This window comes from Protopterus annectens, chromosome 5.part0 (genome assembly GCF_019279795.1).
Source record: "Protopterus annectens isolate FY-2018-M chromosome 5.part0, PAN1.0, whole genome shotgun sequence".
Classification (NCBI taxonomy): Eukaryota; Metazoa; Chordata; order Ceratodontiformes; family Protopteridae; genus Protopterus; species Protopterus annectens.
Window position 1 is genome coordinate 277420340 of NC_056735.1, and position 14285 is coordinate 277434624.

General features: G+C 37.6%; 1 protein-coding gene across 1 annotated transcript in view; it reads left to right on the forward strand.

Moving 5' to 3' along the window:
* The window catches only part of PDXK (pyridoxal kinase), a 933402-nt gene that overhangs the window by 752705 nt on the left and 166412 nt on the right, over positions 1 to 14285 (forward strand). Inside the window, exon 8 of the mRNA XM_044072247.1 lies at positions 13636 to 13747. Within this exon, the coding sequence (XP_043928182.1) occupies positions 13636 to 13747 (112 nt within the window). The remainder of the gene's footprint in view (positions 1 to 13635; positions 13748 to 14285) is intronic.

The following is a 14285-nucleotide window of genomic DNA, read 5'->3' on the forward strand; positions in this document are numbered from 1 at the left end:
AAGACCAGAGGAAGGCAGCCATTTTGGAAACTGGAAAAGAATGATTGTAGACAATAATCAGTTGTTTTTTTGCTTGGCAGCAAATACTAGGGTATAGTTCTTGGCATATTGAATGGTTGTGCAGGATGAGAAGATGCATGCAAAAATGTGAAAACAGCAAAGGGCTAAGTATTGATCCATGAGGAGACTGTTAACTGGTTCATCTTTCCAGAAGACCTCCAAGATTATTTGTTTACCAGTTGGAGTCTTTGACACTGTAAGTGAGTAATGAGAGCATAGTGAAAAAACATGTTAAAAGATTTCAAAAGGTCTGTCTAACAAAAGAGTACCAACAATTAAGCCTCAGTTAAGTTTTCTGATATGCTGTGTAAAAGTTGTTAGTGTGCAGTCTGTTGGCTGTGTCTAGAATGGAAACCATATTGGCATGAGGACAGAAGGTTTAGAGCATTCAGAAAAGCAGGTAAGTTTTTCTTTGCGTCTTTCTAAGATTTGAAACAGAAGAGGAGGGAGAGCAATAAGGGCATTTTTGAGAGTTCATTTAGGTGAGCTTTTTTGTAATAAAAAAGGTCCTGTACCTCACATTACTAAGTTCCTCATTTTTAAAGGAAAAAAATATTTTTTTTCCTTTTAAACTGTAGCAAATTGCTTGCTACCATGTAGCAAGCAGCTGCTACAAGTTTATAACACATACTGAGTGCTAAAGTGCTCCAGTGCTAAAAAAACTTATTTTCCATTAAACTGTAGCAAACTGCTTGCTACAGTGTTTATGCCACACACTGATAGCTAAGTGCTTCAGTTCTGATCATAAACACAGTACCAACACTTGAGTGCCGATAGACAAATTAATAGTTCATAGGTTCATAGATTAGTACTAGGCTAACTGTCCTTGTGGGCCATTTTAAGCCTAGCCAGTTACCCCTTGGAAGGATCAAACCATGCACCCTGTGTCTGTAAGATAAACACTTTAACCATTATGCCAACATCCAGAGAGACAAGGTAGGAGATTGAGGAGACAAGTTAAATTTTGCAAGTAATGTTAAGCAAATTTGAAAAATAAAGTTATTGATATTTCTTGTCCATTTGTGTTAATTGCTTTTATTAACTTTAGTTTATGCACATGTGACAGAAAAACAGGGTTGTAGTCATAGTTTTCGTCATGTTTTTCAGGGTTAGAACATCCAGCTGAGAACATTGTTTTCCTTGTTGGTTTGACTGTTATAGGGACATGATTTGTATATCATGTGTATCAGTATTCTTGTGATAAGATTGTGCACTATTCCAAATACACATGCTTCTGTAATATTATTTATACTTTGTTTAATTGCAATCATCATAGGTTATGCTTATGATATAGACACATTCTTACCAATGTAATTATTATATTCTTGTTTAACGTTGCCTTACTTATGCAGTTAATGAGCTCCTTACTAATGTATCTTAACTTATGCAAACATTTTCTTTTACTAGTTTATTGTAACTTATTTGGAGCTTTTTTCCCGGGCCTCCATGACAAAGGGCAATTACACCCAGTCAAGCTTTCACAGTAAATAAAACAAAACAAATTAATAAAATAAATGATTGGTTACGTGAGACCAGAATGATAGGATCGGTTGACCAGTGTATATTAAAATCACCAAGGGCGATTGTCATGTACAAGATGTCATCTGTTGATGATTTGGAAGCACCTTGTGGAGTGTAGCTACATGCCTTGATGAGAGATTTATATTAGTTGTCTTTTATTGCAGTGAGTAATAGATTAGAGGATAGGAAGGTAGGAGTTTGAATGTGACCTGAGTAGCACTGCGTGGTGTCAAGGTAAATAAGTGCAACTCTACCTTGTCCCTTTGTGGAATTTTGTCATCATGACAGATGTCAGAAGAATCTTACTTTTCCCCTTTACCTTGATAAAGAAAGTACTTAATGTCTATGATTGGTCCAGAATACAAGTTACAATATCACATATAGGGAAATAAACAAGAGCATGGTAGATCCATAAGCATGTGGGACACATTGCGTGAATCTCTTATAATTATTTTACCACATATCCTTTCGTATCTGTTAATATTGTTATTATTGTACCACATATCCTTTGTGTTTCTGTTAATATTGTTATTTTATCACCACATATCCATTATGTATCCCTTAATGTTATTTTACCACATATCCTTTATGTTTCCCTTAATATTGTTATTATTTCACCACATATCCTTTAGGTATCCCTTAATATTGTTATTTTACCACATATCCTTTATTGTTTTATTATTTTACCACATATCCTTTATGTATCCCTTAATATTGTTATTTTACCGCATATCCTTTATGTATCCCTTAATATTGTTATTATTTTGCCACATATCCTTTATGTATCCCTTAATATTGTTATTATTTCACCACATATCCTTTAGGTATCCCTTAATATTGTTTTATTTTACCACATATCCTTTATTGTTTTATTATTTTACCGCATATCCTTTATGTATCCCTTAATATTGTTATTATTTCACCGCATATCCTTTATGTATCCCTTAATATTATTATTTTGCCACATATCCTTTATGTATCCCTTAATATTGTTATTATTTTGCCACATATCCTTTATGTATCCCTTTATATTGTTATTATTTTGCCACATATCCTTTATGTATCCCTTAATATTGTTATTATTTTGCCACATATCCTTTATGTATCCCTTAATATTGTTATTATTTTGCCACATATCCTTTATGTATCCCTTAATATGGTTATTATTTTGCCATATATCCTTTATGTATCCCTTAATATTGTTATTATTTCACCGCATATCCTTTATGTATCCCTTTATATTGTTATTATTTTGGCACATATCCAAAACAGGAGCTCGATGACATCACATCTGAGTTGTTATAATGTAACATAAATCTTTATGCCTATAAAAAGCACAGCATCGTTTTGCAGAGTGGGAGGAACAGCTTGAGAACGAAGCAACCGAGTAAAGAAAAAAGGGGAGGTGAAGTGCAGACAGGATGCATCAAATGGTAAGTTGAGAATCAGGTTGTGACCGAAAAAGGTACTAGAATCAAATCAATTACTAGTAAGCAAATTAAATAAATACATGAGGACAAGAATGGTTTTGTGAGAGTGGAGGCCGGCAAAGAAAGTTTTTGGCCCTGTGAGGAAGTAAGAGGTACAAACTGTTAAGGTGTCCACTGATTATAAAAACTTAAGAAAACACACCGCAGGCATATTTGAAAACATGTCTAGAGACTAGAGCTCTCCTGTAACGGGAGGTCATGTTCATACGGTCGCTGTATTGCTGGGGTATGTTGAGAACAGGTGGAGTAAAAGTAATCTTAAGTGGAATATGTGGTAGAAAGACTGATAATATCTACATGGAAAGAGCTAAAAATGCCAAGCAGTTTGTCAATGTGGACACAGCAAAGGTAATAAATGATTGCACAAATAAGTAAAATTACTCAAGCATAGTGAAGAGTCACAAACATCTGAGGAAGTGAGCAGGAAGTCCTAAAGAAGAAAGGAAAAGCAAAAAGTGAGGAAGAATGGGGATACAGAGGGAGAGTACGCAAAGTGTTGGGGTAGACACAGGAAAGGAAGAAGACAAAGTGTTAACACAGATGGAATTCACATGTGAGGTCTAAAAGCTGTGAAGAGTGCGTAAAAAAACAGAAAAACACATGGGTAGCATGGTAGTTCAATAGTACGAGCTTTGCCTCACAGTTCAAGGGTCCAGGGTTCAGTCCTCACCTCGCTTGTTGAATTTGTATATTCCCCCATGTCATCATCTTTTTTTGCTTGTTTATTTTTGGTTCTCTACTTTCCTCTCAGTTTCCAAAAAGTTCCTAGTTGATTAGCTACACTATATCTGCATGTATATATCTATAGCTATATCTATATATATCCGTATCTAATAGATGTATATAGAGGCGTGCCCGTGCACACACACACACACACACACACACACACACACACACACACACATACACACAGGTATATTTGTATATGTATTTATATGTTTGTGTGTGCATAGTAAAATTTGTTGAAACACCCCAAACGTTGACACACTACTATGGATTCACTGAGCAGTAATCTCAGCACTTGAAAAATTCAAATTGAATTCATGGTTTGTGCTATTATTTATTTATTTTTATTTTTTGCAGGGGCTAGCCCACCTGCACTCCCCCTATGCTGCTAATTTTTGATATATATATATATATATATATATATCTATATATATATATATATATATATCTATATATATCTATATATATATATATCTATATATATATGTGTGCATGTGTGTGTGTGTATATGTGTGCGTGTGCATATATATATATATATATATATATATAAGTCCGAAATCTCACAATATTGAGGGAAGGTCATATTCCCTGATCCCAAAAGTTGAGCGGTCTTGCATGCCTATTGACCTTCTGCTTAGTTGTCTAAACAGATGTAGACCAAAGTAACCTATATAGATATATATATATATATATATATATATATATATATATATATATATATATATATATCTTTGCGTGGGCTAGGTCATGGCTGAAAAGGGTCCATTGACCAGCTCACATTTCTGGTTAACAAGTAAAAAAAAATATATAAATAGCCTGTGGCGAAAAGTATATCATTTGGAATGCTTGTAAATTGTTGATTTAGTGCAATACTTAAAATGTTTAAACAATAACTAAACTCTGAATCTTGTTGCATAATTACACAAGGGTAGTAACTTTTATCCTTCTCACTTTACCCATAATAAAACCTTATACAAAGTGAATCAGGCAGCTAACAGTTAAAAACAGCTGTGCAGAATAATATTTATAGGTTGAAAGATAAAAATGCATAATAATTTCTTTCACAGTTTAAGGACATTTTAGAATTTGGCAGTATTTCTGAGAATACAGTGCATGCAAGACAGACTATTATTAACTGTTCTGGTAGAACAGGTCAACATGCAATACCTCTGAAACTGTATAAATAGATTTAAATGCATGGGTTTTCAAATTTAAGCTAACCCTCAGGAATTGTTTGTAAGTTTTGCAAAGAAATATAATTTTAGAAGAGTGCCACCTTGAGAATGAAAGCATTCTGAGTTGCTTTCCTGCGTTTATATCACTTTATCGAAAGATGAAAATAGCGAATGCTATTTCATCGGCCTCAAAACATCTAAACATGAAAATATCGAACATTCAGAACAGCAAATTTTTTCCCATGGAAGTAGGAAAAAGATGTCTAATGAACTTTAACGGAAGAAAAGTTCAGACCAGAAGCAAAGATCCATGACAAATATTCCAATACAATAGCGGTCTTGCATGCCTATTGACCTTCTGCTTAGTTGCAAGCACATCAAACAAACAGCAGCCACACACATATGCTTAAATTCCTACATCTTACGCTACACTAAACTAAACATACACAACTATCTACCCACTTACCTTAACCCAAACCCTAACCCTAAGGTCTGTCACTATCGCACACTCACCTAACCTGCGCCCTAACCCTAACTCACTTAAACCCCCCCAACCCTAAAGACTGTCACTATCGCACACACCCGTCACCTGCGCCATAGCCCTAACTCACTTAACCCGCCCCTAACCTACAAACAATCGCACACTTACCTGAACCCAACCCATAACTTTCCACTACAGCACTAAGAATAGCGAAGCCACAGAAACGGCCAACCAAATTATTTCCCGAGGAAAGACTTTTCTGTTCTGCAGCTTCGCTATTCTTAGCATTCGCTGAATAGTGTTCGCTATCAGAACATTCGAAGTTTTAATACTTTGATGTTCTGATATAGACCCGCTTTCCTCATTTCATGGTAGATATACACATTGGGAAGGAACTTGAGTAAAATTCTGATCAGTTATAACACCAAAAGCATCTGTGACTTAACTCCTGAACTCTTGTTTTTGTAATTCTCCACGAGCTGGAAGTATTTTTCTCTCCAAAATATTTCATCAGAAAGGCCCATATAAATGCATTATGCTTTTAGATATTGGATCTGGTCAGTATCCTAAAAACACTTAAATATTTTAAGTTACTTGGTAGCTTAACCAAACTGAGACAGACTATTACTAGCCTCATGGATGAAATGGCAAGAGAGAATACATAATTTATGATAGAATGGGCTTCTCTTTCAGTTCACAAAACAACTGTATTTTGTATTTGAAAATTTATTTCACTTAGCATTGCATGCAGAGGCGCTTTCACACTAGTATTCTGCTAAACTCACTATACAACCGACAAACCACAGAATGGTAGAGACAACTAGCTGATGGTACTGGTTCTTGGGAACATATTTTTTAAACACAAATTTGTTTTTTAATATTTATCTTGCTAGTTTGTTCAGAAAGTAAACTGCAAATCTCAGATTGAAGTCAGTGCACTTTTTTCACTTCCCTACTGAGCTTAGATGCCGACCAGTTACCCATCATAATCTTTTTACCTACTTTCATGTATTACCTTTTGAAGGAGCAGTCTTTATGACTGTGGAATTGAGCCATCCTCCTGGATATGGCAGGGTAATTCTCTTTTGTTAAACCCTAATCCTGTGGTTCCCAGTGTGTCAACACATTGATTTACAATTGTTAAAAAGTGAAATTTCATTTTACTGAGCTGAAATTCTGGGCATTATATCTCTTATTAAATATACTTAATGGTAATTACTGTGGTTCCATTATACTGTCAATGCATGTGTCTATTTGCAAAATTAAAACAGATTCTAAATACAGAACACCCAGTAAAACAAAGGTCTGTATTACCTACCTTTAAGAAGAAATGCATTTTACTGTAAATGAGTCCTATGGCATAAAATGCAACATTCTATGAAAATCGTGCGATTTGGAAATGAGGGTTGTAGGTCTCACCTTATGAGCTTTGCAGTATTCCCTTTCATCTGTTGTGATCGCTATCTTTTCATATAACATGGTAGTGATTTGGTAAATAAAAAAGTGGAGAGGGACTCAGTACTGCTCCCATGTTCGGAGGCTATGAGAGTTTGGCACTGCACCTTTTGCTTCAAATGACCTTCTTCTTCTTATTGCCTCTCACATCCCAGAATTAGCCAACTCCCTAGTGGCTTGGCTTAGCTGCTATCTCCTGATGCCTTACGAGTGGTCTCCCATCCAGTCAGTCAGTAGTATGAAATAATTTCTCTTGCAGCAAACTTTTTGCATTTCCAACCAACTATAAAAGCAGCAACTACTTTCCTTCTTTATCCCTCAGTAGGATAGCCCACAGAAAGCATTCACCAAGAAGTGGTTACTGGCACTCCTTTACGTCTTTCCCGGATTTCCCTTTATTTCCAAGTTACTAGAGAAGGCCAAGAATTGCAGTGTCAATGGTATCCTCATGGCTTCTCTTTCTGTCTTGATAAATGTGTTTTTCTCCTGCTTTGGCTTCATCTCTTGGACAGGCCTCTTTGTGTGAAACCTTCCAAGGATCTCCTGTGTTACCTGTTCTTAAGATTTCACCCAGACCATCATTACATTGGTTATCTAACCAATTTCTTTATATCCAGTTGTAGTCAGGGACCTTTCATATTAAGAGGGGGTTGGCCAAATTCTTATTTCTGCCTAGAGAACTAGCACATACAAGACTTATCATAGCAAATGAGCATGTTTCTTGCTTTTGGTCTACTGCCTGAGGGATAGGCTCTTTTGCTGTGCCTGTCCTTATTGTATTGGAATATTTGTCATGGATCTTTGCTTCTGGTCTGAACTTTTCTTCCGTTAAAGTTCATTAGACATCTTTTTCCTACTTTCCATCGATGTGCTGACTCTGCCTCCTTAGATTCTCACAAAGTGTTAAGCCTCTTCTGAAGACATTTTACTCCTACAGTCCCCAGTCAAGTCATCATTTTCTTCTTGGGATCTCAACTCCATCCTTGAAAGCTTACACTTGTACTTTTTAAGCCTGCCACCTCTAAAGACCTGAAAAATCTTTCATGGAATACTCTTCATTGTCGCTCTGTCCTCAGACAGAATGATTTCTGAGTTCCAGACCTTTTCTGTCAATGTTTGTACATTATCTTCTATAGGAGTTGAGTGCCCATAAGGACTGACCTCTCCTTTATGTTTACGGTGGCCATGGAATGTAACATTCTGTTCATCTTCCATTGTTTTCCCTAATTACACTAGCCAAGGGGAATAGCTGCATCAATGTATGGACATTTATGCTCAACTTAGGTTTACTTACTGTAATGCTATTTTTATCTCTGCAACCAGCCCTACCTTGAACCTGATGTTACCCTTGTGTTTGGGGTGTTCTTGGTTATGGTTGCCTTTTTGTAGGCTGTCAAAGATACTGGGGCCATTAGGTGTTTAGGATTATGAGAAAGGGGGTGTAGCTAATGTAGACTGGCAATGCTTTGTACAGCTGAATTGTATACAGTCTTGCCAGTTTAAGTCCTGGCTGTGATGGAGGTGAAACTTCCTGTGTGTACGTATTATGGCAAGTATGTAACTTCCTTTTTTCCAGCTCTCAGACAGTATAAATTACAGAATTACCAGGAAATTGGAAAATATTGCCCCTGCCAGTACACATCGCATTGTGTCTGTTTGCAGACTAGTAATCCCATTGGGAACTTTTTTGAGTGATTTAGCTGTATTGCACTTTGCACCTCCTGTAGTCTTTCCAGTGTCTTTACAAGATTCACGCATACAGTATGTGAACTCTGTCCCTCCCTGCTCTAATTTGCTTTAGTAGTCTCATGATAAATGGCATGACTCATGCGACAGCAGAGTTTATCTTGCTTTATTTCTCTCAATTTAAAATACTTTTTTGTGTTAGCTAACACTGCTTGTGATATCTCTTTTCCTCTTTCCTCCCTCCTTGCCATACTGACTCTTCCGTTATCCGGTCTGTAAGGAAATTTAATAAAGCTGGGGAAAAAGAAGAAAATGTATGCCTTCATGTTTTAGGTCATTGGCTGCAAGCAGTTAATATGAAGTTGAAGTCCCTCCCCTCCATTTTTAAGGTGGCTTTCAATTTTGCAGAACAAATGAACACAGCCATTATTATGCTTCTCATTTTTCCTACCTTTCCTTGACCAAAACTTGCATTGGCCATGTAGATGAAAATATGCTAAGTTCACTTATTGTAATATTGTAATATGCAGAACACTTACTTACTTTGATGGTTATCCATCCTCAGTAAACATTGCGATTTCCTTATCTGATTTCTCGAGTTTGGTGTAACAATAAATTCTTTGTAGCTGCCATGCTTGGGGGCATACATGCTTCTTACCATCTGACTCATGGCATTTTTTGCCAGGCTAAGAAGGCATACCCTGCCTCTGCAGTTCCCTGCTCTTTTCTTCCACTCGTTTGGTTCGTATCTCACTACTAACATATGATGTAGGAACGTTCCTAGGTTTGATGCCCAAATTACATAAAACTTGTAAGTGTTCCTGTGTCACTGAGCTGACAAATTAGGATCTGCACTGTTACTTCTGGTACTACTCAGGATGCTCATGACATAAGGAACTGTCACAGACAGAGTCATGTCTGACTCCTCTAGTACCTGGTGGTTTCCAGATCCAGTACCGATCAAGTCTAAACCGAGGAGCCAAAAAAAAAAAAAAGCTTTGTGTTTTACTTTTACAAACCGTTTGCTACAACTTTTATCATACACACAAAGTGATGACGTTCTTCAGTCCTGTCTCCTAACTACAAAAGCTGCGTCATCTTTCATTTTTGTACCAGTATTCAAAAATGCTAATAGGTAACGAATGGTGGTGCTACACTACTAAATGATCGGCATTTCCCAGTTGTGCTCAGGGCATGTGCCCCCTTCACCTCACCCTAGCTATACTTCTGATCACAAGTGACAGTGCTTCATTTCAACTGCTGAGGAGAGATTTGAGAAACTTAAGGCCATCATCACTGCAAAGAAGACTGTGGCTTTACAGGGTGGCCAGTGTAGAGACTGAGGGGAACTCCCTAGCGGGTGCTAAACAGATGTATGAAGGTAAGGCACTGGGAACAAATACTAGCCAAAAACCTCCACTCACACAGTCCATCCACATTGCATACTGCAAGCTTTTCTTCACCACACAAGAAATTAAGCTGGTTAATTCTGATTGATGTTTACACTTATTCCTGGTTATTGCCTGCTAATTGTTTGTATTAACTTTTGTAACCTCAGGCTGAACATGAAAAAAGGTCCATTTGTACCAGCGTACTGCTCTGATCAACAAGAAAGTAAATAAGTAAATCACTCGCTGCATTTGTAGCGGTTTCTTCATCCACAAATTGTGTATGCAGAAAGAATGCCTGCTGTTCGTCATAACTTTGTCAGCGAAATGCATTTTTTTCTATTTTACTTCTGTCATTAGGTCATGATTGAAAAAAACAAAAAACTCCAAGTGGTCCAGTTCACTTACTAGCTGAAAAAATCTAGACAGTATTCCCATGTTTTTCCCTTGTAGAATAAATATTTGCAAATGAAACATTAAAATAAAATTAAAACCTGGTTTCATTATTAAAGCACTAAGGTTTCTCCAATCAACAGTTCAGTAAAATACAACTGGATCCCCGACAAAGAGGTTTTTGCTCTGCATGTACTCCAATCACCATGAGTTCTGGAATGTACAGTTGGGGAGTAATAGATTGAATAGATATCACTGGATAACCCATGCTGGAGTGAAAGGTGATTTAGATTGTGTAGTGGCAGGTGTGCAGTCTGATCAGGGATCTGAGAGGAGTGCCCAAATATTCTAACCAGGAAACAGAGGTACGTTGAAGCAAGGAGTACCCAAGTGCACTAACCAGGAAACGGAGATGTGTCAAAGCAAGGAGTACCCAAGCACTCTAACCAGGGAACAGAAGTATGTTGAAGCAAGGAGTACCCAATTACTCTAAGCAGGAAACAGAGGTATGTCAAAGCATGAAGTACTCAAGTGCTCTAACCAGGAAACAGAGGTATAGGAGTACCCAGGCAGTCTAACCAAGGAACTGAGGTTTTTCAAAACAAGAAGTACCCAAGCATTTTAACCCAGAAACAGAGATATGTTGAAGCAAGGAGAACCTAAGCACTCTAACCAGGAAACCAAGGAATGTCAAAGCAAGGAGTACCAAAGCACTGTAATCAGGAAACAGAGATATGTCAAAGCAAGGAGTACCCAAGCACTCTAACCAAAGAACTGAGGTATGTCAAAACAAGAAGTACCCAAGAACGCTAACTAGGGAACAGAGGTATGTCAAAGCAAGGAGTACCCTAGAACGCTAACCAGGGAACAGAGGTATGTTGAAACAAGGGTACCCAAGCACTCTAACCAAGGAACTGAGGTATGTCAAAACAAGAAGTACCCAAGCATTCTAACCCAGAAGCAGAGGTATGTTGAAGCAGGGAGTACCCAAGCACTCTAACCAGGGAACCAAGGTATGTCGAAGCACGTAGTACCCAAGAATGCTAACCAGGTAACAGAGGTTTGTTGAAGCAAGGAGTACCCAAAAACGCTAACCAGGAGCAGAAGTATGTCGATGTTAGGGGTGCCCAAAAATGCTAACCAGGGAACAGTGGTATGTCAAAGCAAGGAGTACCCAAGCATTTTAATCAAGAAACAGAGGTATGTTGAAGTAAGGAGTACCCAAGCACTCTTACCAGGGAACCATGGTATGTCAGAGCATACACCTGCATAGTCTCAGTGTAGCGGTAATTAGAGAGTGCCTGACATACAGCAGAGGGCGAGAAAGAAGACTGGATACACAAAAAAAAAAAAATCTACCCCTGCAGGATGTGGAGGATGACAGCTGTGAGCTCCTTAGGTCTCACCTCCCCCATGTGCTGGCGAATAGCTGGGATTAACAATGCCACTAAGTGTTTCAGGGCTAGAAGGTCACTAGCCAGTTGAGACAAAGGTATTTTAAAACCAAAATAAATAAAATAGAGTTAATATACAGAGCTGTGCAGATTTTCTGCTGAATATGCAGCATCACATTGTTTCAAAAACTGTTTATTTGCAGGTTTGAAACTCATTGTATATTTCTTTAACATTTCTGTGAATCAGAAATAAATGTAGCATTTTTTTGGAGTCAGAGTTTCTTATTCAGACCAGAAGATTCATTCGCTGTATGAATTATATCCACTTCACTGAGCATAACAGAAGACTCTGTTAGAAATGTTTTTTGCTTATTTAATCTTAATGTATTTACTTTTGTTGACCAGGTTAGTTCCTGTCAGCATAACCTATTTTCAGTAGAGATATGAGACAGCATTTATATTTATAAGGGGAATTTGACATTCCTATGAATTCCCCCCTATGCTTTTCAGTTAGTACCTTGGGAACCTTTATATCCACCTGCTGTGTCATTGAGGTCAGTGGGACATCAGTTGAATGTCTTATCTGAAGGAACAGAAGCTAGAAATACAACACACCTCGTGCTGTACTACAGAGTCCATATCAGAAAATGAATCCAAGCACCTGGTATAGAGCCGACAACTTTCTGATCTTCTCAGCATCAAAGGTGTGTGTGCTACCTGTTTAGTGACTGACACTCATAAATACAAAGCTGGTAATAAACTTCATTACTTTATATTCCTCATTTGGCATCTTTTTTCACTTTTGTCAATGAGAAGCATATTTCATGCCAATGCAGAGGCTACTGCTATAGCAGTAGAAACCACCTGCTGGATGTCAGAAGGGCAGCTATTGTATGCCTCTTTTGGCCCTATATACTTCTTTGTCCATCACTTCGCCAACTACTGCTTGATCTGTTGCTAGGCAGAATATAACCGTATCCCATTCTGCTGTCTCAACAAAATATGCTTGGGACTCGAGTCATTTTTTTTAGATATCATTTCCTTTAAGTTTGCCACACCTCTTGCTGTTAACTTGCACTTGAATTAGCCTCAGATGTCTGAGCTTTGGTAGAAGACATTTCTGCCTCTTTAGAAAAAACTTTGCTGCTGTACCTTCAATTTCCATCCTCTAGTCAGAGGCTGTGTTGGTTAATTCTATCTGATTTGTACCTCTTGCATAATGTACTAGTGACAATGCAGCAGAGTCCTTTGCTTTTGTTGAATTGTATCGTAAGTCTACCACAGAATGTTAAGGCACACTTTTAATTACTTGTAAAATCAGCCTTGAAAAAGGTGTATAATTTGTGTGCATCCCTGTAACATACTGCATCTCCTCACTATCTTGTTTTAACATCAGATAGAGAAAGGGTTTTAAAGCCACTTGGAGCTTCTCTGTACGTATCGTCATAGCTTTGTTGTACACATGCAGTGAAAGGTGTGCACATACTTTTTGGTAGTGATCAGCACGGAGTATGCCTCTCTAGATCTGGTTTATATAAAGTTATCTGTAGCTGCATTTTATGTGATTGTACTCTCTTCTTGCGTGGTCTGTTTTCTTGCTAATGAGCTGCAGTTGATAAGCCATAATTTTCTTCACCCTCAGTGCAGTTGGGCTACACTAAAGAATGTTTCCATTCATATTAGCTTACTTGAAGTACAGTATGCGTTTATTTTAAATGGTAGCAAATGAAATAGGCACAGTGAAGTTAAGTTTAAAATTAATTAATGACTTTGATCATAATGTAATGTCAGAATCCGTGTTGGACTGGATGAGCAAATGTCATAATTTCTGTTTGACTAACTTACTCCTTGATTGCTTGCTGGCAGGTGATGGACATTTTACATGCCATGGGACCAGACACTGTGGTGATAACTAGTTCAGATTTACCATCCCCACATGGAAGCGACAACCTGATTGCACTTGGGAGCCAAATAAAAAGTAAGACTGCTGTTAATCATATTACACATAGCATGAAAAGCAGTTATAATCACTGTAAAAGCAGAAACAGAATGGACACTTGATGTATTTGCATCTGTTGTTTTAAATTATGCATCACTTACTCTGATGAGTTCCATCACAATATGCTCTCTAAAATGTCCTACTTAGGTGATTAAGGTTGTTCGGCAAATGATTTAAATCTTATGGTTGTGTCAATTATTATGGTTTCTTGTCCCCTCGTACTGCATTTTTGCTGTACAAGGAAAAACTATCATTGCAATTAACTGTGCAAGAAGGGGAAAACAAAACAGAACAGTAGCTGAGGACTTCCAAGATGGCTGCACATTGAGTAAGCTTATTTCTAGCTCTCCCAGTGTGAAAACAGAAACTCAGCAGAGAAGGCCAGTAGACTTGTGTTTATGGGTAAATTTCAATAACTAGCTAGTAAGTGCACTGCCTGGATGCCAGAAATAAAGAAATACAGAAGACCTGGAAAAATCAGCTAAAAAAGTGAGGAGGAAACACTGACTGGGGAAAG